General features: G+C 49.0%; 1 protein-coding gene across 1 annotated transcript in view; it reads left to right on the top strand.

The window, feature by feature from the left end:
- LOC147095697 (butyrophilin subfamily 1 member A1-like) overlaps positions 1-25,051 on the top strand; it is a 50,438-nt gene that overhangs the window by 18,615 nt on the left and 6,772 nt on the right. The window contains exons 3-7 of the mRNA XM_085974743.1: positions 5,563-5,679; positions 11,936-12,274; positions 16,271-16,555; positions 20,975-21,013; positions 21,128-21,154. Coding sequence (XP_085830869.1) covers positions 5,563-5,679; positions 11,936-12,274; positions 16,271-16,555; positions 20,975-21,013; positions 21,128-21,154 — 807 coding nt within the window. The remainder of the gene's footprint in view (positions 1-5,562; positions 5,680-11,935; positions 12,275-16,270; positions 16,556-20,974; positions 21,014-21,127; positions 21,155-25,051) is intronic.

Here is a 25,051-nt window from a genome sequence, read left to right as displayed (position 1 = left end):
GAGAGAGAGAAACTGGGGGGAAGAGAGAGAGAGAGACTGGGGGGAAAGAGAGAGAGACTGGGAGAGAGAGAGAGAGAGAGAGAGACTGGGGGGGAGAGAGAGAGAGAGACGAGGGGGGGAGAGAGAGAGAGAGAGAGAGAGACGAGGGGGGAGAGAGAGAGAGAGAGAGAGAGACGAGGGGGAGAGAGAGAGAGAGAGAGAGACTGGGGGGGAGAGAGGCCCGGGGATCGAGAGAGAGACTGGGGGGAGAAGAGAGAGACGGGGGGAGAGAGAGACTGGGGGGGAGAGAGGGACTGGGGGGAAGAGAGAGAGACTGGGGGGGGGGAGAGAGAGACTGGGGGGAAGAGAGAGAGAGAGAGAGACCGGGGGGGGGAGAGAGAGAGAGACTGGGGGGGGAGAGAGAGACTGGGGGGGAGAGAGAGAGATTGGGGGGGAGAGAGAGAGATTGGGGGGGAGAGAGAGAGAGACTGGGGGAAGAGAGAGAGAGAGAGACTGGGGGGAAGAGAGAGAGAGAGAGACTGGGGGGAAGAGAGAGAGAGAGAGACTGGGGGGGAGAGAGAGAGAGAGACTGGGGGGAAGAGAGAGAGAGAGAGAGACGGGGGAGCGAGAGAGAGAGAGACTGGGTGGAAGAGAGAGAGAGACGGGGGGGAGAGAGAGAGAGAGACTGGGTGGAAGAGAGAGAGAGACTGGGGGAGAGAGAGAGAGAGAGAGAGACGGGGGAGAAGAGAGAGACGGGGGAGAAGAGAGAGACGGGGAAGAGAGAGAGACTGGGGGGAGAGAGGGACTGGGGGGAAGAGAGAGAGAGAGACTGGGGGGAAAAGAGAGACTGGGGGGGAGAGAGAGACTGGGGGGAGAGAGGGACTGGGGAAGAGAGAGAGAGAGAGACTGGGAGGGGAGAGAGAGACTGGGGGGAAGAGAGAGAGAGAGAGACTGTGGGGGAAGAGAGAGAGAGAGAGACTGGGGGGAAGGAGCGCCTCAGGCCCGGCCGGATGGACCCCTGCCGCTCCGGTGAACCGGAGCCCCTGCGCGCAGCGAGAGAGAGACTGGGGGGGAGAGAGAGAGAGACTGGGGGGGTGGGGAGAGAGAGAGAGAGACTGGGGGAAGAGAGAGAGGGAGACAGGGGAGCGAGAGAGAGAGAGAGACTCGGGGGGAGAGAGAGAGAGAGAGAGACGGGGGAAGAGAGAGAGACTGGGGGGAGAAGAGAGAGACGGGGAAGAGAGAGAGAGAGAGAGACTGGGGGGAGAAGAGAGAGATGGGGGAGAGAGAGACTGGGGGGAGAGAGGGACTGGTGGGAAGAGAGAGAGAGAGAGACTGGGGGGAGAGAGAGACTGGGGGAAGAGAGAGAGAGAGAGAGAGAGACTGGGGGGAAGAGAGAGAGAGAGAGTGGGGGGAAGGAGCGCCTCAGGCCCGGCCGGATGGACCCCTGCCGCTCCGGTGAACCAGAGCCCCCGCACGCAGCGTATCGTCTCGGGCCCGGCCCGAGTGAGCCCTGATGAGCTCCCGCTGCGTGCCTCCGACACCGCTCCGCTGCTGGTCTTATTTCGGGATTAGCCTGGATAGAGAGGGGGGGAAGGAGCGCCTCAGGCCCGGCCCTATGGACCCCTGCCGCTCCGGTGAACCGGAGCCCCCGCGCGCAGCGTATCGCCTCAGGCCCGGCCCGAGTGAGCCCTGATGAGCTCCCGCTGCGGGCCTCCGACGCCGCTGCGCTGCTGGATTTATTTCGGGATTAGCCTGTAGAGAGAGGGGGGAAGGAGCGCCTCAGGCCCGGCCCGATGGACCCCTGCCGCTCCGGTGAACCAGAGCCCCCGCGCGCAGCGTATCGCCTCAGGCCCGGCCTGAGTGAGCCCTGATGAGCTCCCGCTGCGGGCCTCCGATGCCGCTCCGCTGCTGGATTTATTTCGGTCAATGTTTTTCTGGCTGTTGTATGGTCGCAGTTTATCAGTTTATCGCCGCGTGGTTGTCTGTGGTTTTTCGCGCTCCCGCAATAACGGCAGTTTGAAAGATTAGGCCCTGCCCACACACGCCATGAAACGCCCCCCGTGACGCAGCGCGCTCCCCCCGTAGGATTGGTCAACCTTCACGTCACTCAATGCTAATGAGCGGATTCCCCCGTATGATTGGCCAACCGCTAATGAGTGGATTTTTGAACGTTTTTTCTATACTGTCTGAACAATTTTTGTCTGACCAAAAAGTAAATACACCTATGACACTCCCATAATCATAAGTTTTCTTTTGATATAACATATGTGTAGGTACACTCTATAACTTTTGAGTTAAGTCCGGACATACACACAGACAGACAGACAGACACCATGATCCTTTTATTTATATATATATATAGAGATAGATAGATGGTGTCGAGCTTCTTGAGTGTTGTTGGAGCTGCACTCATCCAGGCAAGTGGAGAGTATTCCATCACACTCCTGACTTGTGCCTTGTAGATGGTGGAACGGCTTTGGGGAGTCAGGAGGTGAGACACTCGCCACAGAATTCCCAGCCTCTGGCCTGCTCTTGTAGCCACAGTATTTATATGGCTGGTCCAGTTCAGTTTCTGATCAATGGTAATCCCTAGGATGTTGATAGTGGGGGATTCAGCGATGGTAATGCCATTGAATGTCAAGGGGAGATGGTTAGAGTCTCGCTTGTTGGAGATGGTCATTGCCTGGCACTTGTGTGCTGCGAATGTTACTTGCCACTTGTCAGCCCAAGTCTGAATGTTGTCCAGGTCTTGCTGCATATGGACACGGACTGCGTCAGTATCTGACAAGTCTCGAATGGTGCTGAACAGTGTGCAATCATCAGCGAACATCCCCACTTCTGACCTTATGATGGAGGGAAGGTCATTGATGAAACAGCTGAAGATGGTTGGGCCTAGGACACTGCCCTGAGGAACTCCTGCAGTGATGTCATGTGATTGAGATGAATGACCTCCAACAACCACAGCCAACTTCCTTTGTGCTAGGTATGATTCCAACCAATGGAGAGTTTTCCCCTTGATTCCCATTGACTTCAGTTTTGCTAGGGCTCCTTGATGCCACACTCGATCAAATGCTGCCTTGATGTCAAGGGCAGTCACTCTCACCTCACCTCGAATGCAGCGAAGGTTCACCAGACTGACTCCTGGGATGTCAGGACTTATGTATGAGGAGAGATTGGGTTGACTAGGCCTGTATTCACATAGAGTTTAGAAGAATGAGAGGGGATCTCATTGCAACGTATAAAATTCTGATGGGGCTAGACAGACTAGATGCAGGGAGGATGCTTCCACTGGCTGGGGGATCTAGAATGAGGGGTCACAGTCTCAGGATACGGGGTAGGACATTTAGGACTGAGATGAGGAGAAATTTCTTCACTCAGAGGGTGGTGAACCTGTGGAATTCTCTACCACAGAAGGCTGTGGAGGCCAAGTCACTGAATATATTTAGGGGAGAGAGCGGGAATATGGTATTGAGATAGAGGATCAGCCATGATCATGTTGAATGGCGGAGCAGGCACAATGGGCCGAATGGCCTCCTTCCGTGCTGCATCGTTCTATCGTTCTATGATCACAGTAGCCGCCGACTTTAACTTCACCCGCCCGGCAGCACAAGGTGTTTCGGCTCAGACTCTCCATTGATTTCGACGATTGGGTAGGTTGGGTTAAAATTAGGCTGGTCTTTTGACTCATGCTGACGAACATCATGGAATACCTGCATTTATATTTTTAATAGGCATTTAGATTCTGCAATTTACTGAGCCGTTTACTGATGCAACAGAATTGAGTAATGTTTGTGGTAACAGGGAGTGAGCTACTGATCTTGCAATTAACCTCCCAAACAATTTTTTAAGTAATGGGTGTAGAATTTCCTTACTCCACCCTGCAAATGTTTTTTTCCAGACTTCTCCTAAAGGTGCTGACTCTTGGGGCACAGTTCCACTGATCTCCCATACCTCGCCCCAGTGGCCTCTGTTCACGTGTGAGCTTGGACAGTGTTGATCAGTGCGAGCGCAATGAAGATTCACTACACTGATTCCTGGGATGGGGGGATTGTCCTATGAGGAGAGATTGAGTAGACTAGGCCTATATTCTCCAGAGTTTAGAAGAATGAGAGGTGATCTCATTGAAACATACAAAGTTCTTACAGGACTTGACAGGGTAGATGCAGGGAGGATGTTTCCCCTGGCTGGGGAGTCTAGAACCAGGGGTCATAGTCTCAGAATAAGGGGTCGGCCATTTAGGACTGAGATGAGGAGACATTTCTTCACTCAGAGGGTGGTGAATCTTTGGAATTCTCTACCACAGAGGGCTGTGGAGGCTCAGTCATTGAGTGTAATCAAGACAGAGAGCGATAGATTTTTGAACACTACGGGAATCAAGGGATATGGGGATAGTGTGGGAAGGTGGAGTTGAGGTAGATGATCAGCCATGATCTTATTGAATGGCGGAGCAGGCTCGAGGGGCCGAATGGCCGACTCCAGCTCCTATTTCTTATGAACAGGACAGCTCAGCCTTCACCTGACCTCTGCACACGTACGCACACCGGACGATGATCCGGAGCAGCAACTCTTGTCTGATTCTGTCTCGCTCCCCAAGGCCAAGCATCAATCTTGGTTCAGTGGGTGGCACTCCCACCTCCGAGTCAGAAGGTTGTGGGTTCAATTCCCATTCCAGAGACTTGAGCACATAATCCAGGCTGACAGTCCCTGTGCAGTGCTGAGGGAGCGCTGCACTGACGGAGGTGCCGTCATTCGGATGGGACGTTAAACCGAGGCCTGGTCTGCTCCCTCAGATGAACCTAAAAGATCCCATGGCCATTATTCAACGAAGAGCTGGGGAGATCTGCTGGTGTCCTGGCCAATATTTATCCCTAAGCTCTTTACAACCAATGAAGTACTTTTTGAAGTGTAGTTGCTGTTGTAATGTGGGAAATGCGGTAACCAATTTGCGCACAGCAAGCTCCCACAAATAGCAGTGTGATAATGACCAGATAATCTGTTTTTGTTATGTTGGTTGAGGGATAAATATTGACCAAGACGCCGGGGATAACTTCCCTGCTCTTCTTCGAAATAGTGGCCGTGGGATCTTTTACGTCCACCTTAGAGAGCAGACGGTTTAACATCTCATCTGAAAGACGGCACCTCCAATAGTGCAGCACTCCCTCAGCACTGCACTGGGAGTGTCAAGCTAGCTTTATGTGCTCAAGTCCCAGGAGTGTGACTGTGAACCCACAACCTTCTGACTCCGAGGTGAGTGTGCTGCCCACTGAGCCACGGCTGACACTAAGAAAGGTTGGCAGGGAGGTCAGGCTCCTCAACTAGCAGTACAAGCTGCTGAAGGTGGTTGTTAGGGATGTCCTGAGTGAGGTTGATCTTCCAGCAGACTGGAGGAGATTGGTATTGTCTAACGAGGTGACCCTGTTAAGGAGGGTTCTCGGAAGGACAGTGACTGCAGAGAGTGGGAGTGGCCCTGGGGCAGCGGTGGGAGTCAGCCCTGGCGCAGGTGAGAGTGGGGGGCGGTGGGTGGGCGACAGTCGAGACTAAAAGGAGTAACGCAGCATTGCTGTTATTTTGTATCTTTTACAGTGAGGTTTGACGGCTCAAAACCTGGACGCAGATGCAGCCTGTCGGTGGAGGTATTACTACAAGTGGTGATACTTGCAGGAGCTGTGTTTGTCTCGTATTGGAATGGCTCCCGCCAAGGTGAGACTGTTGGAAGTTATTTAGTCTGAGATAGGAATCAAGATGCTAAGCCTTCCCTGATAGTTGAGAGAGTAAAGACACAACCCAGTGTATTTAAAATTCTCATCCTTGTGTTCAAATCCCTCCATGGTCACGCCCCTCCCTAGCTCTGTAACCTCCTTCAGCCCTACAACCCTCCTGAGATCTCTGCGCTCCTCCAATTCTGGCCTCTTGCACATCCCCCGATTTCCTTCACTCCACCATTGGTGGCCGCGCCTTTACCTGCCTGGGCCCTAAGCTCTGGAATACCGACCCTAAACCTCTCCGCCTCTCTACCTCTCTCTCCTCCCTTAAGATGCTCCTTAAAACCTACCTCACCTGTCCTAATATCTCCTTGTATGGCTCGGTGTCAAATTTTGTTTGATAACGCTCCTGTGAAGCACCTTGGGACATTTTACTATGCTAAAGGCGCCCTCGCCTGGAGTATTGTGTCCAGCTCTGGGCACCGCACTTTGGGAAGGATGTGGGGGCCTTGGAGAAGGTGCAGAAGAGATTTTCGGGGGTGGTTCCAGGGATGGGGGACCTTGGTTGCGTGGATGGACTGGAGAGGCTGGGGTTGTTCTCCTTGGAACAGAGAGGATTGAGAGGAGATCTGATAGAGGTGTTCAAATCATGAGGGGTCTGGACAGAGTAGATAGAGAGAAACTGTTCCCATATCAGAAGGGTCAAGAACCAGAGGACACAGATTTAAGGTGATTGGCAGAAGAACCAAAGGCGACATAAGGAAAAACTTTTTAGGCAGCGAGTGGTTAGGATCTGGAATGCACTGCCTGAAAGGGTGGTGGAGGCAGATTCAATCTCGGCTTTCAAAAGGGAATTGGATAAGTAGCTGAAGGAAAAAAAATTGCAGGGCTACAGGGATAGGGCAGGGGAGTGGGATGAGCTGAAGTGCTCTTGCAGAGAGCCAGCACAGGCTCGCCGGGCCGAATGGCCTCCTTCTGTGCTTTAACCATTCTATGATTCTATAAATGCAATTTGTTGTTACTGAGCTATACAGAACCAGCAGGGGCCCAAGGGCAATGCCATAAGTAAAGCTTAAATAGGAAAATGCTTGGACATATATGGCCGTTCCTTCATCGTCGCTGGGTCAGGATCCTGGAACTCCCTCCCTGACAGCACTGTGGGAGTACCATCACCACACGGACTGCAGTGGTTCAAGAAGAAGGCTCACCACCACCTTCTCAAGGGATGGGCAATAAATGCTGGCCTTGACAGTGACGCCCACATCCCAAGAATTAATTCAAAAAAAAGAAATCAGGAGATCAACATCCTGGGGGTCACCATTGACCAGAAACTTAACTGGACCAGCCACATAAATACTGTGGCAATAAGAGCAGGTCAGATGCAGGGTATTCTGCGGCGAGTGTCTCACCTCCTGACTCCCCAAAGCCTTTCCACCATCTACAAGGCACAAGTCAGGGGTGTGATGGAATACTCTCCACTTGCCTGGATGAGTGCAGCTCCAACAACACTCAAGAAGCTCGACACCATCCAGGACAAAGCAGCCCGCTTGATCTGCACCCCATCCACCACCTTAAACATTCACTCCCTCCACCACCGGTGTACCATGGCTGCAGTGTGTACCATCTACAAGATGCACTGCAGCAACTCACCAAGGTTTCTTCGGCAGCACCTCCCAAGCCCGTGACCTCTTCCACCTAGAAGGACAAGGGCAGCAGGCACATGGGAACACCACCACCTCCAAGTTCCCCTCCAAGTCACACACCATCCTGACTTGGAAATAGATCGCCGATCCTTCATCGTCGCTGGGTCAAAATCCTGGAACTCCCTCCCTAACAGCACTGTGGGAGTACCTTCGCCACACGGACTGCAGCAGTTCAAGAAGGTGGCTCACCGCCACCTTCTCATGGACAACTAGGGATGGGCAATAAATGCTGGCCTTGCCAGTGACACCCACATCCCATAAGTGAATAAAAAAAAGTGAATGTATTCCTATATCTGTAATCCATTCATAAAATATATATGTAAATATACTTTTTGAGCATGCAATCAAAGGAAACAGAACCCCATAAACGAATTTTTAAAAAATGTTCTCCCCTGATATTCGAGTAAGGAATTGTGTAATATCTCGAGTCTTCTCTTGCCCAGAGTGAAGCAATCCCAGGCCCTTGTCTTCGTACGATTCGGAAGCTCCCTATTATCCGCTATGATGGAGAGATCCCTTCCCCCTCGGTGGGTAATGGGAATTGGTGGATAATCGACTGTCCTGTTTCCGCCTTGCCTGTCTAGTACAGCCATAACCTAGGAAACATGCAATATAAGCAAAATACAATGCAAATAATATAAACTGCATTTAAGCCGTCTTAGGCCGTGAGGTTGATCTTCTAGCAGACAGGAGGAAATTGGTGATAGTAGGTTGTCCAATGAGGTGACACTATGTAAGATTTGGATCGCAGGCCACACACAGATTACCCAAAGGGTCTTAGGAGTTGTAAGGCTTTTTTTTATTAAAGAGCGGCAGTTTAAAGCATAATCAGATATTACATGTGGTTAAGATAAGTATAATAGACTTGCAACCCGTGACAGTAGACAGCGATCTACGACCCCCCGAAGCAGAATGCCATGACCGGCCGGACAGATGGTTAGATGCCCGATGAGACAGCGTGGAGGTCTCGGGTCGGCGGATCTCTGCAGCCTGCAGCAGCAGTCACTTCTGTTAGTTCGTCCCTCGAGCTGTTGGAAGTGTTCGGTTATGAACCAGCATGGATCCATCTCAGAGGCTAAACTTGATCAAGGTGTTAGGCATAAGCCAGCATTGATTACCACCTCGCGAAAGCCTTCGCCCCCAGCTGTCTGTTTTGAATGAATCGCAAAAGGTTAGTATGCAGGTACAGCAAGTAATTAGGAAAGCTAATAGAATGTTATTGTTTATTGCGAGGGGAATTGAATACAAAAGTAGGGAGGTTATGTTTCAGTTATACAGGGCATTGGTGAGCCCACATCTGGAGTACTGTGTACAGTATTGGTCTCCTTATTTAAGGAAGGATGTAAATGTGTTGGAAGCAGTTCAGAGAAGGTTTACTAGACTAACACCTGGAATGGGCAGGTTGTCTTATGAGGAAAGGTTGGTCAGGCTAGGCTTGTATCTGCTGGAGTTTAGAAGAGTAAGAGGTGACTTGATTGAAACATAGAAGATCCTGAGGGGTCTGGACAGGGTGGATGTGGAGAGGATGTTTCCTCTTGTGGGAGAATCTAGAACTAGGGGTCACTGTTTAAAAATAAGGGGTCGCCCATTTGAGACAGAGAAGAGGAGAAATTTTTTCTCACAGAGGGTCGTGAGTCTGGAACTCTCTTCCTCAGAGGGCGGTGGAAGCAGAGTCTTTGAATATTTTTAAGGCAGAGGTAGAGAGATTCTTGATAAGCAAGGGGGGTGAAAGGTTATCGGGGGGTAGGTAGGAATGTGGAGTAATCCGATCAGCCATGATCTTATTGAATGACGGAGCAGGTTCGAGTGGCCTACTCCTGCTCCTAATTCGTATGTTCCTCTCTCGGTCGTCTGTTTTTATACCTTATTTCGATGGGCTGGCGGATACCTGGTGTCAATCATTTTTACCCATCCCATTGTCCGATTACAAGGGAGAGGGTATCTCTGACAGCCCCTTCATGAGGTCATTTTCCTCCTTACCTCTGTTCTAAAGGTCTTCCTGTGTTTCTTTAAGGACATTTTATGACTTTCTGGCTCCACGTTGTCTTGCATTTTACGACTCCCTCATCACTTCCGTGTCCTGGCCTCGGCCATTTGACTTTTGTGCTTGTTATCTGACCTTGCTGATATTCCTACCATCCGTTTCCGGTCACATTTCTTCAGCTTATTGTCCTTCTCTGTTCCTTAAGAATTAAAACCGTATTTTTGGATCTAATAGCTATTTCTTACAATAGAAACATAGAAAAGTAAGAGCAGGAGTAGGCTATTCGGCCCTTCGAGCCTGCTCCGCCATTCAATCTGATCATGGCTGATCCTCTATCTCAATACCATATTCCCGCTCTCTCCCCATACCCCTTGATGCCTTTTGTGTCTAGAAATCTATCTATCGCCTTCTTCAATATATTCAGTGACTTGGCCTCCACAGCCTTCTGTGGTAGAGAATTCCACAGGTTCACCACCCTCTGAGTGAAGAAATTTCTCCTCATCTCAGTCCTAAATGTCCTACCCTGTATCCTGAGACTGTGACTTCTCATTCTAGACCTCCCAGCCAGTGGAAACATCCTCCCTGCATCCAATCTGTCTAGCCCTGTCAGAATTTTATACGTTTCAATGAGATCCCCTCTCATTCTTCTAAACTCTAGTGAATACAGGCCTAGTTGACACAATCTCTCCTCATACGACAGTCCTGCCATCCCAGGAATCAGTCTGGTGAACCTTCGCTGCACTCCCTCTATGGCAAGTATATCCTTTCTTAGGTAAGGAGACAAAAACTGCACACAGTACTCCAGGTGTGGTCTCACCAAGGCCCTGTATAACTGTAGTAAGATATCCTTGCTCCTGTATTCAAATCCTCTTGCAATGAAGGCCAACATACCATTTGCCTTCTTAACTGCTTGCTGCACCTGCATGTTTGCTTTCAGTGACTGGTGTGCAAGGATACCCAGGTCCCTTTGTACATCAACATTCCCCAATCTATCACTATTTAAATAATACTTTGCCTTTCTGTTTTTCCTACCGAAGTGGATAACTTCACATTTATCCACGTTATACTGCAACTGCCATGTATTTGCCCACTCACTCAGCTTGTCTAAATCACCTTGAAGCCTCTTTGCATCCTCTTCACAACTCACAATCCCTCCTAGTTTCGTGTCATCAGCAAACTTGGAAATATTATATTTGGTTCCCTCATCCAAATTATTGATATATATTGTGAATAGCTGGGGCCCAAGCACTGATCCCTGCGGTACCCCACTAGTCACCGCCTGCCATCCCGAAAAAGACCCATTTATTCCGACTCTCTGTTTCCTGTCTGTTAACCAATTTTCAATCCATGCCAGTATATTACCCACAATCCCATGTGCTTTAATTTTGCACACTCCCCTCTTATGTGGGACTTTATCAAAGGACTTCTGAAAATCTAAATACACCACATCCACTGGTTCTCCCTTATCTATTCTACCAGTTACATCCTCAAAAAACTCCAGCAGGTTTGTCAAACACGATTTCCCTTTCATAAATCATGTTGACTTTGTCTAATCCCGTTGATATTTTCTAAGTGTCCTGTTATCACATCCTTTATAATAGACTCTATCATTTTCCCTATTGCTGATGTTAGGCTAACCGGTCTGTAGTTCTGTTTTCTCTCTCCCTCCTTTTTTATTGTGCCCAATTTCCTGCCAAAATTCAGTTTAAAATAAACCAGATGATCTGTTCATTATCTCATTACTGTACAAATTGGCTGCCCCAATTACTGTACAAATTGGCTGCCCCAATTACTGTACAAATTGGCTGCCCCATTTACTGTACAAATTGGCTGCCCCAATTACTGTACAAATTGGCTGCCCCAGTTACTGTACAAATTGGCTGCCCCATTTACTGTACAAATTGGCTGCCCCAGTTACTGTACAAATTGGCTGCCCCATTTACTGTACAAATTGGCTGCCCCATTTACTGTACAAATTGGCTGCCCCAGTTACTGTACAAATTGGCTGCCCCATTTACTGTACAAATTGGCTGCCCCATTTACTGTACAAATTGGCTGCCCCAGTTACTGTACAAATTGGCTGCCCCATTTACTGTACAAATTGGCTGCCCCATTTACTGTACAAATTGGCTGCCCCAATTACTGTACAAATTGGCTGCCCCAATTACTGTACAAATTGGCTGCCCCATTTACTGTACAAATTGGCTGCCCCAATTACTGTACAAATTGGCTGCCCCAGTTACTGTACAAATTGGCTGCCCCATTTACTGTACAAATTGGCTGCCCCATTTACTGTACAAATTGGCTGCCCCAGTTACTGTACAAATTGGCTGCCCCATTTACTGTACAAATTGGCTGCCCCATTTACTGTACAAATTGGCTGCCCCAGTTACTGTACAAATTGGCTGCCCCATTTACTGTACAAATTGGCTGCCCCATTTCCTACATTACAACAGTGACTACACTTCAAAAAAAGGTACCTCATTGGCTGTAAAGCGCTTTGGGATGTCCCGAGGTGGCGAAAGGCACTATATAAATGCAAATTCATTCTTTTCTTTCCACTCCAGACCCGTTTACTGTTAAAGGGCCGAACTACCCCACTGTGGCTCAGGTGGGCGAAGATGTCATACTGAACTGCACAGTGGTGTCCTACAGGCAGGACGGGGGCCTGGAAATCGAATGGAGAAACATGGACTCTGGTGCCGCGATCCTGACATGTGGAGATGATCAGGAGGGGCCGTGCCAATCCTACAGGGGCAGGACTCACCTCTTCGAAGATCAGCTGGCGGGCGGAAATGTGTCGATCAAACTGGAGGGGATGCAGGAGTCCGATGCTGGGAAGTATCGATGCGCTGTCAGCTCCCAAAGCCATTCCAGCGACGTGGTAATGGAGCTAGGCATTGTGGGTAAGATGGCCACTGGTGACGTAACTGCAGTGGATACCTTAAGTGACCAATCTCAACCACCACCCTCAGTGGGTCAAGCTTGTCAGCCGTGGCTCAGCGGGTAGCACTGGAGTTATCCCCGATGTCTTGGCCAATATTTATCCCTCAACCAACATATCAAAAAACAGATTATCTGGGTCATTATCACATTACTGTTTGTGGGACCTTACTGTGCGAAATTTGGGTGCTGCGTTTCCTATATCACAACAGTGACTATGTGTTAAAAGCTTTGGGATGTCCTGAGGTCGTGAAAGGTGCTATATAAATGCAAGTTCTTTATTTCCAGTGTTTGATGACCAATCGTGCGGTGTTGGCTAATCTCAGATGGGGCAGTGGTAGGGAGCGCTACAGTCATCCTCTGTCTCCCCCATCGCCGTCCCACTGCCTCTCCCTAGGTACCAGAGAAAGGACAAATCAACCTCGGCCCCAGCTGCTGATCGCCACCCAGTGACCCTTCTGGCAAATGTACCTGTACAGGCCTCAGTAGAGGGCACTATTGGGTTGGCTCAGTTCAGTTATCTCCCTGGCACTCATTGGCTTGGCTCACCAGTGGGGAATGGCCAGTGAAGTACTGGCAGGACACTTGGCACTTCCGCCAACCTTTAGCAAAGAGTATAAATTGGCCATTGTAATGGTGATTGAGTGTTATTTACGGAGGTTAACTTGGTATGGAGTCAGGTTTGGTTCCCTGAAGTTGTATACTTCAGGACTAAGGGGTACCGCTGGACATTAACCCATGCAACCCCACCGTTGTTTCTCCAGCTAGGACCACCCTATCTGGTTATCTGCAGTCACGTGGGCAGATACCTGACCCCCAGCTACATGTCCACCCATCCAGGCCTTCATTAGAGAAACAGGCTGGGCTGGTCAGCGCTGCCCTGGAGCACACCGGGCCTGCCTGACTCAGGTATGGGGCTAGCAAGGCTGCCGTGGAGGGTTTCCTTAGTCACTTAGTTGATGTTGTGCAGGTGAAGCTATTCGCAGTCCAATGAATGGGAAGCACACACACGAACCCAGTTAAGCGAAACAGTAGAGAAACGCCAACTGTCCCAGCTCTTTTGGGTGGCTCGAGGGACACTCTCGGGAATGCTGCTGCACGGAGTGGCGAGACGTGTACGGTGCCCCTGATCCCCGCAAAGTGGGAGTTTCTGCTTTCAATCCGACCAATATGGGTAGCTGGCATATAAAGCCTGGGCATCGCCCCACAGGAAGGGCGACTACAGGAGTAGTTCTATTCCATCTCTTTGTGGGGGGCTGCTGGAAGGTTTCTGGTAGAATGCGCTCCCTCCCCATAGGGACACTACCCACTTACCCACGAGAGCTCAGTTGGCCAGAGCCCAGCTTTGGGCCCGCAGGTGTGCACATTGTGCTACCGCTGCAGCCCACCATTGCTTCTCCAGCTATCTGGTTATATATTTTTTTAATTTGTTTTTTTATGGGATGTGGGCGTCGCTGGCAAGGCCAGTATTTATTGCCCATCCCTAGTTGCCCTTGAGAAAGTGGTGGTGAGCCACCTTCTTGAACCGCTGCAGTCCGTGTGGTGAAGGTGCTCCCACAGTGCTGTTAGGGAGGGAGTTCCAGGATTTTGACCCAACGATGGTGAAGGATCGGTGATATATTTCTAAGTCAGGATGGTGTGTGACTTGGAGGGGAACTTGGAGGTGGTGGTGTTCCCATGCGCCTGCTGCCCTTGTCCTTCTAGGTGGAAGAGGTCGCGGGTTTGGGAGGTGCTGCCGAAGAAACCTTGGCGAGTTGCTGCAGTGCATCTTGTAGATGGTATACACTGCAGCCACGGTACACCGGTGGTGGAGGGAGTGAATGTTTAAGGTGGTAGAGGGGGTGCCAATCAAGCGGGCTGCTTTGTCCTGGATGGTGTTGAGCTTCTTGAGTGTTGTTGGAGCTGCACTCAACCAAGCAATCTGCAGCCACGTGGGCAGATACCTGACCCCCTAGCTACATGCCCACCCATCCAGACTTTCATTAGAGAAACAGGCTGGGCTCACCAACACTGCCCTGGAGTACACCAGACCTGCCTGACTCGGGTATGGGGCTAGTGAGGCTGCCGTGGAGGGTTTCCTTAGTTCTGAGCTGCCATTGGTGGCCACCTCGACCCTGGCTCTGTGGAAGCTGGGAATAACCTTGCCTCCTAAGTGGTAAAAACAGTAAGGCAGATTATTATCTGAACGGCAATAGATTGTGAAAAGGGGAAGTGCAACGAGACCTGGGTGTCCTTGTGCACCAGTCGCTGAAGGTAAGCATGCAGGTGCAGCAGGCGGCTAAGAAGGCAAATGGTATGTTGGCCTTCGTAGCGAGAGGATTCGAGTACAAGAACAAGGATGTCTTGCTGCAGTTATACAGGGCCTTGGTGAGACCACACCTTGAATATTGTGTGCAGTTTTGGTCACCTTATCTGAGGAAGGATGTTCTTGCCATGGAGGGAGTGCAGCGAATATTCACCAGACTGATACCTGGGATGGCAGGAATGACGTATGAAGAGAGATTGGGTCGATTGGGCTTGTGTTCACTAGAGTTTAGAAAAATGAGAGGGGATCTCATTGAAACTTATAAAATTCTAACAGGACTAGACAGACTAGATGCAGGAAGGATGGCGGGGGAGTCCAGAACCAGGGGTCACAGTCTAAGGATAAGTGGTAAGCCATTTAGGACTGAGATGCGGAGGAATTTCTTCACCCAGAGAGTGGTGAACCTGTGGAATTCTCTACCACAGAAGGCAGTTGAGGCCAATTCATTAAATATATTCAAGAAGGAGTTAGATATATTTCTTAAGGCTAAAGGGATCAAGGGATATGGGGAGAAAGCAGAGACAGGGTACTGAATTTGGATGATCAGCCATGATCTCATTAAATGGCGGAGTGGGCTCGAGAGGCCGAATGGCCTACTCCTGCTCCTATCTTCTATGTTTCTATGGCACTCCCTTGTCTTACCAGAGATGAAGAATAGGAGATAGGCCAACGCTGAATCCCAGCTGAGTCGGGATTCCCAGATGGACCAGGCTCTGAATGGAAGCCCAGAAGTGTAGGCAGAGTGAGTCGGCCGAGGACCGTAGGTAAGCTGCGACTAATCCCTGGGCCACGTCGCAACAGTGTCAGCAGCGGCTCAGTGGGCAGCACCCTCGCCTCGGAGTCAGAAGGTTGAGGGTTCAAGTCCCACTCCAGGGACTCTAGCACAAAAATCTAGGCTGACATTCCAGAGCAGTGCTGAGGGAGTGCTGCACTGTCGGAGGTGCCGTCTTTCGGATGAGACATTAAACCAAGGCCCCGTCTGCGCTCTCAGGTGGAAGTAAAAGATCCCACGACCACTAATTCAAAGAGCAGGGGAGTTCTCCCCGGGATGTCCTGTCTAATATTGATCCCTCAACCACCATCACTAAAACAGATTATCTGCTCATTTATCATATTACTCTTTGTGGGTGCTTGCTGTGCACAAATTAGCTGCCGTGTTTCCGACATTACAACAGTGGCTACACTCCAGTAGTAGAAACATAGAAGATAGGAGCAGGAGTAGGACATTCGGCCCCTCGAGCCTGCTCCGCCATTCAATGCGATCATGGCTGATCATCCAAATTCAGTACCCGGTCCCTGCTTTCTCCCTATACCCCTTAATCCCTTTAGCCGTAAGAAATATATCCAACTCCTTCTTGAATATATTTAATGAATTGGCCTCAACTGCCTTGTGTGGCAGAGAATTCCACAGGTTCACCACTCTCTGGGTGAAGAAATTCTTCCTCATCTCTGTCCTAAATGGCCTACCCTTATCCTTAGACTGTACCCCGTGGTTCTGGATTCCCCGACCATCGGGAACATCCTTCCTGCATCTAGTCTGTCTAGTCCTGTTAGAATTTTTGGCTTTCGAATGTCCTGAGCTGGTGAAAGGTGGTGTATAAATGCTTTAAGTTCTTTCTTTCTGACTGAGCTAATTCATTTCAATCTTTCCCAGCTCTTGGGACCATGCCAACTTTATCGATAACGCAGGACAGTGAGAGCCGCATCGTTTACATCTGTCAATCCAAGGGCTGGTACCCCGAACCTGGCATCATCTGGCGAGACAGTGATGGAAACAGCCTGATACCACTGTCTAAAATATCCAGAGCAACAGGCGAGCGGGGCCTCTATAATGTGGAAATCCAGTACCGGGCAACAAATGTCGTTGCGTCCACGGTGACCTGCACCGTCTACAACAGACTGAATAACGTCAAAAAGGTGTCGACTGCACAAGTAGTGGGTCAGTTATTGCAACTTTTAAAACTGAATTATCAGGGTTTTCTTTTATAAGACTCACGCATGTGAATTTCCTGCTCATTAAGTGAGGGTTGTTGGGGCTGGGAATGAAACATGTTCACATTCCAAGCACCCAGTATCAGCATTGAGCACACGCAGACCAGGTACAGCACGGGTTAGATACAGAGTAAAGCTCCATCTACACTGTCCCATCAAAAACTCCCAGGTCACGTACAGCACGGGTTAGATACAGAGTAAATCTCCCTCCACATTGTCCCATCAAACACTCCCAGGTCAGGTACAGCACGGGTTAGATACAGAGTAAATCTCCCTCCACATTGTCCCATCAAACACTCCCAGGTCAGGTACAGCACGGGTTAGATACAGAGTAAAAATCATCTACACTGTCCCATCAAACACTCCCAGGGCAGGTACAGCATGGGTTAGATACAGAGTAAAGCTCCCTCTACACTGTGCCATCACACACTCCCAGGGCAGGTACAGCACGGGTTAGATATAGAGTAAAGCTCCCTCTACACTGTCCCATCAAACAACCCCAGGGCAGGTACAGCATGGGTTAGATACAGAGTAAAGCTCCCTCTACACTGTCCCATCAAACACTCCCAGGGCAGGTACAGCACGGGTTAGATACAGAGTAAAGCTCCCTCTACACTGTCCCATCAAACACTCCCAGGGCAGGTACAGCAGTTTACATACTGAATAAAGCTCCCTCTACACTGTCCCATCAAACACTCCCAGCGCAGGTACAGCACGGGTTAGATACAGAGTAAAGCACCCTCTACACTGTCCCATCAGACACTCCCAGGGCAGGTACAGCACGGGTTAGATACAGAGTAAAGCTCCCTCTACACTGTCCCATCAAACACTCCCAGGGCAGGTACAGCACGGGTTAGATACAGAGTGAAGTTCCCTCTACACGGTCCCATCAAACACTCCCAGGGCAGGTACAACACGGGTTAGATACAGAGTAAAGCTCCCTCTACATTGCCCCATCAAACACTCCCAGGGCAGGTACAGCACAGTTTACATACAGAGTAAAGCTCCCTCCACACTGTCCCAGCAAACACTCCCAGGGCAGGTACAGCACGGTTTACATACAGAGTAAAGCTCCCTCTACACTGTCCCATCAAACACTCCCAGGGCAGGTACAGAACGGGTTAGATACAGAGTAAAGCTCCCTCTACATTGTCCCATCAAACACTCCCAGGGCAGGTACAGCACAGGTTAGATACAGAGTAAAGTTCCCTCTACACTGTCCCATCAAACACTCCCAGGGCAGGTATAGAACAGGTTAGATACAGAGTAAAGCTCCCTCTACACTATCCCATCAAGCACTCCCAGGGCAGGTACAGCACAGGTTAGATACAGAGTAAAGTTCCATCTACACTGTCCCATCAAACACTCCCAGGGCAGGTATAGAACGGGTTAGATACAGAGTAAAGCTCCCTCTACACTATCCCATCAAGCACTCCCAGGGCAGGTATAGAACGGGTTAGATACAGAGTAAAGCTCCCTCTACACTATCCCATCAAGCACTCCCAGGGCAGGTACAGCACGGGTTAGAGACAGAGTAAAGCTCCCTCTACACTGTCCCATCAAACACTCCCAGGGCAGGTACAGCACAGCACAAGTTAGATACAGAGTAAAACTGCAACTGGATTATGCCAATAATGTCCATGAGCCCCAACCTTGGGGAAGCAGTCCCTCTTGCACCAGTGAGGTGAGTTTCTCTTCAGTCTAACTTAGGATCCGCCCAGAGTTTACATTCTGAATGAGAATGCCTATTTAGAGACAGTTTTTTTCCATACCATAGGGAATTTGAGGCTGACTGAAAGTAATTTCACTTCGGACACTTACAGTCAGCAGTAGAAGTGTGAAGACTATTAGCCTCTCAGTCTGGAATGGATTTGACCCCAGATCCCACAGGTGAAAGGTCAGTTTCTAGTCCGGTGCAGTGGCAGGAAATTGTGCTTAATGTCTTATTGTATAGTTTCTGTGCAAAGGTTTAAATTTTTTCCCCTGTGTAACTGTCGATAATTTATAATATAACTGCTCTGACACATCTCCAAACCCATTATCTGAAGTCAAATCAAATTTCTCAGTTACTTACATAGGATTATATCGGATATACGGCACAGAAACAGGCCATTCGGCCCAACCAGTCCATGCCGGCATTTATGCTCCACTCGAGCCTCCTCCCGTCTTTCCTCATCTAAATCTATCAGCAAAACCCTCTATTCCCTTCTCCCTTATATGCTTGTGTAGTCTTCCCTTAAATGCATCTATACTATTTGCTTCAACCACTCCCTGTGGTAGCGAGTTCCACATTCTCACCACTCTCTGGGTAAAGAAGTTTCTCCTGAATTCCCTATTGGATTTCTTGGTGACTATCTTATATTGATGACCTCTAGTTATGCTCCTCCCCACAAGTGGAAACATTCTCTCTGTGTCCACTCTATCAAAACCTCTCATAATTTTAAAGACCTCTATTAGGTCACCCCTCAGCCTTATTTCAAGAGAAAAGAGACCCAGCCTGTTCATCCTTTCCTGATATGTATACCCTCGCATTTCTGGTATCATCCTTGTAAATCTTCTCTGCACCCTCTCCAGTGCCTCTATATCCTTTTTACAATATGGCGACCAGAACTGTACTACTATTCACATATTTAATTGATGGTCCCATTGAAGTGTGACTGGATCAAAACCACATTGAAATGGGAACAGAGAGCTTACCCGTTGGGTCAGCAAGTGTACTGCATTGGTGTGGGACTGAGCCATACAGACCAGCAAGGTCCTGGGGAAATCTCCAGTCTGCGCTGAGGTGTTTGATCGTGGCTAGGCCAATGGCGCAACTACTGCAAAAGGCCGGAGTTAGAGTAGGGGGGGAAATAAATTAAGTCAGGGTTCCTGCTCCTGTTATCCAGCAGCCCCTTAGTGTGCCCTTTGTGAACTTTGGGTGAGGATGGGATCAGATTCAGCAACAAATTCCTTCCATTGGCCGTTTGGCTTGCAACACTCACTAAGCCCGAACAATGAAGAGAGACCACTAGCAGGGCAGCCAGTAACCGTGGTATCCCAGCACAGAGGGAAAAAAGTATATTGTATCAGGAACCTCCTGCGGCCTTGTTGCTGACAGGAAGCAGAGAGTAGTGGTGAACGGTTCTTTACCGGACTGGAGGGAGGTACACAGTGGTGTTCCCCAGGGGTCGGTACTAGGACCACTGCTTTTCTTGATATATATGAATGTCTTGGGTGTACAGGGTACAATTTCAAAATTTGTAGATGACACAAAACTTGGAAGCATAGTGAACAGTGAGGAGGACAGTGATAGACTTCAAGAGGACATAGACAGGCTGGTAGAATGGTTGGACACGTGGCAGATGAAATTTAATGCAGAAAAGTGCAAAGTGAGACATTTTGGTAGAAAGAATGAGGTGAGGACATATAAACTAAAGGGTACAATTCCAAAGTGTGTGCATGAACAGAGAGACCTGGGGGTATATGTGCACACATCATTGAAGGTGGCAGGGCAGGTTGAGAAATCAGTTAAAAAAGCACACGAGATCCTGGGCTTTATAAATAGAGGTATAGAGTACAAAAGCAAAGAAGTTATGAGGAATCTTTATAAAACACTGGGCCGGCCTCAACTGGAGTATTGTGTCCAATTCTGGGCACCGCGCTTTAGGAAGGATGTGAAGGCCTTAGAGAGGGTGCAGAAAAGATTTACGAGAATGATTCCAGGGATGAGGGACTTCAGTTACGTGGATAGACTGGAGAAGCTGGGGTTGTTCTCCTTGGAGCAGAGAAGATTGAGAGGAGATTTGATGGAGGTGTTCAAAATCATGAGGGGTCTGGACAGAGTAGATAGAGAGAAACTAGTCCCATTGGCAGAAGGGTCGAGAACCAGAGGACCCAGATTTAAGGTGATTGGCAGAAAATCCAAAGGCGACATGAGGAAACACTTTTTTAGGCAGCGAGTGGTTAGGATCTGGAATGCACTGCCTGAGAGGGTGGTGGAGGCAGATTCAATCACAGCTTTCAAAAGGGAGTTGGATAAGTACCTGAAGGAAAGAAATTGGCAGGGCTATGGAGAAAGGGCGGGGAGTGGGACTCGCTGAAGTGCTCTTGCAGAGAGTTGGCATGGGCTCGACGGGCCGAATGGCCTCCTTCTGTGCTGTACCCATTCTATGATTCTATGGGTGAGTGGAGGAATTGGTTTGTCGTTTAGTTGCGTTTGTTGTTGAAGGCTGAGACAGGTTGCAGCGGCACTGATGGTGGGAGTACGAATAACAGTCGCTGCATTACCCATTGATTTCAAACGTTAAGAAGCATATTATGTATAAATATATAATCTATAAATATGAGCTCAATAACTTTTCTTTCTCTTTATGGATGTTTGCAGATTTTCTTCCACACGTTCAGTTCCGTGTCAGTGAAGCCGGTAAGATTTTTCACGCTAAGATAAACATCACGGTTCAACCTTTTGCTCATTTTGATCAGCTGTAATTGAACCGGGACTATCTCATTTTTTATTTTTTTGTTTTTTCTTTCCCAGATTGGAGCAGAATTCATGAGCACTCGGGTAAGTGAAAACGCGCAGGAACCGAGTGAGAGGACGAGAAAGCCAGTCCCATTCACGCAGGGCATTAAGGAACAGAGAAAAGAAAACTGGTTCGACCGCAAAAGACAGACTCCTTCTCCCCTCCCCCTTGCGTACAGCTCAGTTGGACAGTTGAGGTGGAGGTACAGACCAGCTGTGGTCTCACAGAATGGTGGAGGGGGCTGGGCGGCCTCCTCCTGTTCCTGTGCCACACTCTAGTCGGGATTGTTGCGGCAGTGCAACTGGCCTTTAAGCCGGAGAGGGGGGGAAAAAAATCAGCCAGAGTTCCCTCTCCCCACCAATATCCAGTGGCGCCCCCCCGCTGGAAACAGCGAGTATCTGGACAGCGAGTGAGGACAGGATATAGCTTGTTTGCGATGCCCCCTCGAGTCGAAGAGCTTCCTAACATTCACTGTCCAGAATCCCACATGGATGATTGGGAGGTTGGGTGGGGTGGGCAGATTCCCATTCAGCCATTCCTCGCAGTGGGGAAGGCAAGGAAGGATCTAAGATCAATGGGAAAAACCTCTATAAAGATGTCTGCACAATAACTATATATGTACTATTGATATATATGGGGAAAAACCTCTATAAAGATGTCTATACAATAACTATATATGTATGTATGTATACACAAAGTAACCTAGTGGTTCTGGTGCTGGATTAGCAACCCAGAGCAGCAGTGATACTTGCCCTCCTGTATGCTTCAGAGACATGGACCATTTACAGCAGGCACCTCAAAGCACTGAAGAGGTACCACCAATGCTGCCTCTGCAAAATCCTGCAAATCCATTGGCAGGACAGGCGTACCAATGTCAGTGTTCTTGCTCAAGCCAACATCCCCAACATTGAGGCATCGATCATGCTCAATCAGCTCTGATGGATGGGCCACATTGTCCGCATGCCTGATTAAGACTCCCGAAACAAGCGCTCTACTCCGAGCTCCGTCACGGCAAGCGGTTTCCAGGAGGGCAGAGAAAACCTTTCCAGGACGTCCTCAAAGCCTCCTTGAAAACAATGTAACATCCTCATCGACTCTTGGGAATCCCTGGCCCAAGCCCACTCAAATTGGAGCAGAAGCCTTCGAGAAGGCGCAGAACATTTTGAGTTTCTTTGTCGGGAGCATGGGGAGGCCAAGTACAAACAGCGGATGGAGCGTATGGCAAACCAAGTGCTCCACCCACTCCTCCCTTCAACCACCACCTGTGACAGAGCCTGTAGATCCCGCATAGGACTCATTAGTCACCTTAGAACCCCCAATATTGGAGTGGAAGCAAGTCACCCTCGACTCCGGGGTGGGGGACTGTCTAAGAAGGGAGCAACCCAGAACTTGTGAGTTCAAATCCCAAATTGTACAATTCAGTTCCATAATCTCAAGGGGGCTGGAATACAAAAGAGGTGGAAGTTATGCTACCGTTTTAGATAAAGCTCTGGTTAGACCCCATCCGGAGCAGTGCGTCCACTTTTGGGCCTCGCACCTCAGGAAGGACATCTTGGCCTTGGACAGGCAGCAGCGCAGATTCACCAGAATGATACCGGGGGCTGAATGTGTTAAAATTATGAGAACCGGTTGCATAAACTTAGCTTGTATTCCCGTGAGTATAGAAACTTGAGGGCTGATCTGATCAAGGTGTTTAAAATGTTAAAAGGATTCGATAGGGTAGATAGCGAGAAACGATTTCCTCTGGTGGGTGAATCAAGAACAATCGGAGATGATAACAGCAACTTGTATTTATGTAGCGCCTTTAATGTAGTAAAACGTCCCAAGGCGCTTCACAGGAGTATTTTAAGACAAAATATTGACACCGAGCCACATAAGAAATTAGGGCAGAGCTTGGTCAAAGAGGTAGGTTTTAAGGAGCGTCTTAAAGGAGGAAAGAGAGGTAGAGAGGCGGAGAGGTTTAGGCAGGGAATTCCAGAGTTAGGGCCCAGGCAACAGACGGCACGGCCACCAAAGGCTGAGCGATTATAATCAGGGATGCTCAAGAGGGCAGAATTAGAGGAGCGCCGATATCTCGGGGGGTTGTGGGGCTGAAGGAGATTACAGAGATAGAGAGGGGGTGAGGCCATGGAGGAATTTGAAAACAAGGATGAGAATTTTGAAATCGAGGCGTTGCTTAACCTGGAGCCAATGTAGGTCAGTGAGCACAGGGGGTGATGGGCGAACGGGATTGGGGCGAGTTAGGACACGGGCAGCCGAGTTTTTGATGACCTCAAGTTTACGTAGGGTAGAATGTGGGAGGCCAGCCAGGAGTGCATTGGAATAGTCAAGTCTAGAGGTAACAAAGGCATGGATGAGGGTTTCAGCAGCGGATGAGCTGAGGCAAGGGCGGAGACGGGCAATGTTACAGAGGTGGAAATAGGTGGATTCAGTTATGCTGTGGATATTAATCTTGAAATTAGAGCTAGGCCGTTCAGGAGCGAAATCAGGAAGCAATTATTGACACAAAGTAAGTAGAAATCTAGCACTCGCTTCCCCCAAAATGCCAGGTCATTTGGAGTTTTTCCAGACTTGAGATCGATAGATTTTTGTTCGTTAAGGGTATCGAGGGAATATGAAGCAAAGGTGGGTAAATGGAGTTGAGATGCTGGTCAACCATGATCTCATTGAATGGTGGAACAAGCTCAAGGTAGGGGCTGAATGGCCCCCTCCCGTTCCTAATAAATCTGGGTAATTTGTCGATTGGGGTTATGTTAAAATATGAAAACTGGTTCTTGGATGAAAGGGGCCCTCCCACCCCTACTTGTCTGGCTTCCAGTTCCACTCTATGTGGTTGACTCTTTAATTCCCTCAGGGCAGCTGGGGATGGGCAATAAATACTGCCTTGTAGCCCACATGCCAATTAAAAAAAAAAAAAAAATTTTAAACAAAAGTCAATGCATATTTTTGTTAGATTGGCCTTAGCGACAGTGGAGAAAACCAGACAGGTTTCCTGCCCCGATCGCTGCCCCGTGAACCCTGCAGTTGAACAGGCCGTCCGAGCTGTCACATAAAGAACCTGGGTGTGGGGGAGGTATTAGGGTGTGGCAGGAGGGTTGGGAATGGGATTTGGGGCCTACAGGCCATACTATCGATCAGCACCTTCAATTGTTTGAATCAGGGATTGTTCTCCTTAGAGCAGAGAAGGGTAAGGGGAGATTTAATAGAGGTCTTCAAAATCATGAATGGTTTTGATGGAGTAAATCAGGAGTAACTGTTTCCAGTGGCAGGAGGCTCGGTAACCAGAGGACACAGATTTAAGGTGATTGGCAAAAGAACCAGAGGGGAGATGAGGAGTTTTTTTTTTAACACAGTGAGTTGTTGTGATCTGGAACGCACTGTCTGAAAGGGCGGTGGAAGCAGATTCAATAGTAACATTCAAAAGGGAATTGGATAAATACCTGAATAGGAAAAATTAGCAGGGCTATGGGAAAAGAGCAGGGGGGTGGAACTAATTGGATCGCTCTTTCAAAGAGCCGGCACAGGCACGATGGGCCAAATGGCCTCCTTCTGTGCTGTAAGATTCTGTAATAAATCTCTTCGATATGTGGATGGCAGAAAATCGCCAAACTTCTAACTTGGCACAGACCGGACGAACACAATTCACTAAAAGTTGCGACACCGGTTAGCAAGGCCATAAAAAAAGCAAACCAAACACTAGGATTTATTTCTAGAGGGATAGAATTGAAAAGTAGGGAAGTTATGCTAAACCTGTTTCGAACCTTGGTTAGACCACACTTGGAGTACGGCGTACAGTTCTGGTTGCCATATTATAAAAAGGATATAGAGACACTGGAGAGGGTGCAGAGGAGATTGACTAGGATGATACCAGAAATGAGAGGGTATACATTTCAGGAAAGGATGAACAGGCTGGGTCTCTTTTCTCTTGAAAAAAGAAG

This window comes from Somniosus microcephalus, unplaced genomic scaffold (genome assembly GCF_052327205.1).
Source record: "Somniosus microcephalus isolate GS21.2 unplaced genomic scaffold, FLI_Smic_1.0 unresolved_chr1, whole genome shotgun sequence".
Taxonomy (NCBI): Eukaryota; Metazoa; Chordata; class Chondrichthyes; order Squaliformes; family Somniosidae; genus Somniosus; species Somniosus microcephalus.
The sequence above is the reverse complement of the archived record's forward strand: the minus strand, read 5'-3'. Positions and strand labels throughout refer to the sequence as shown.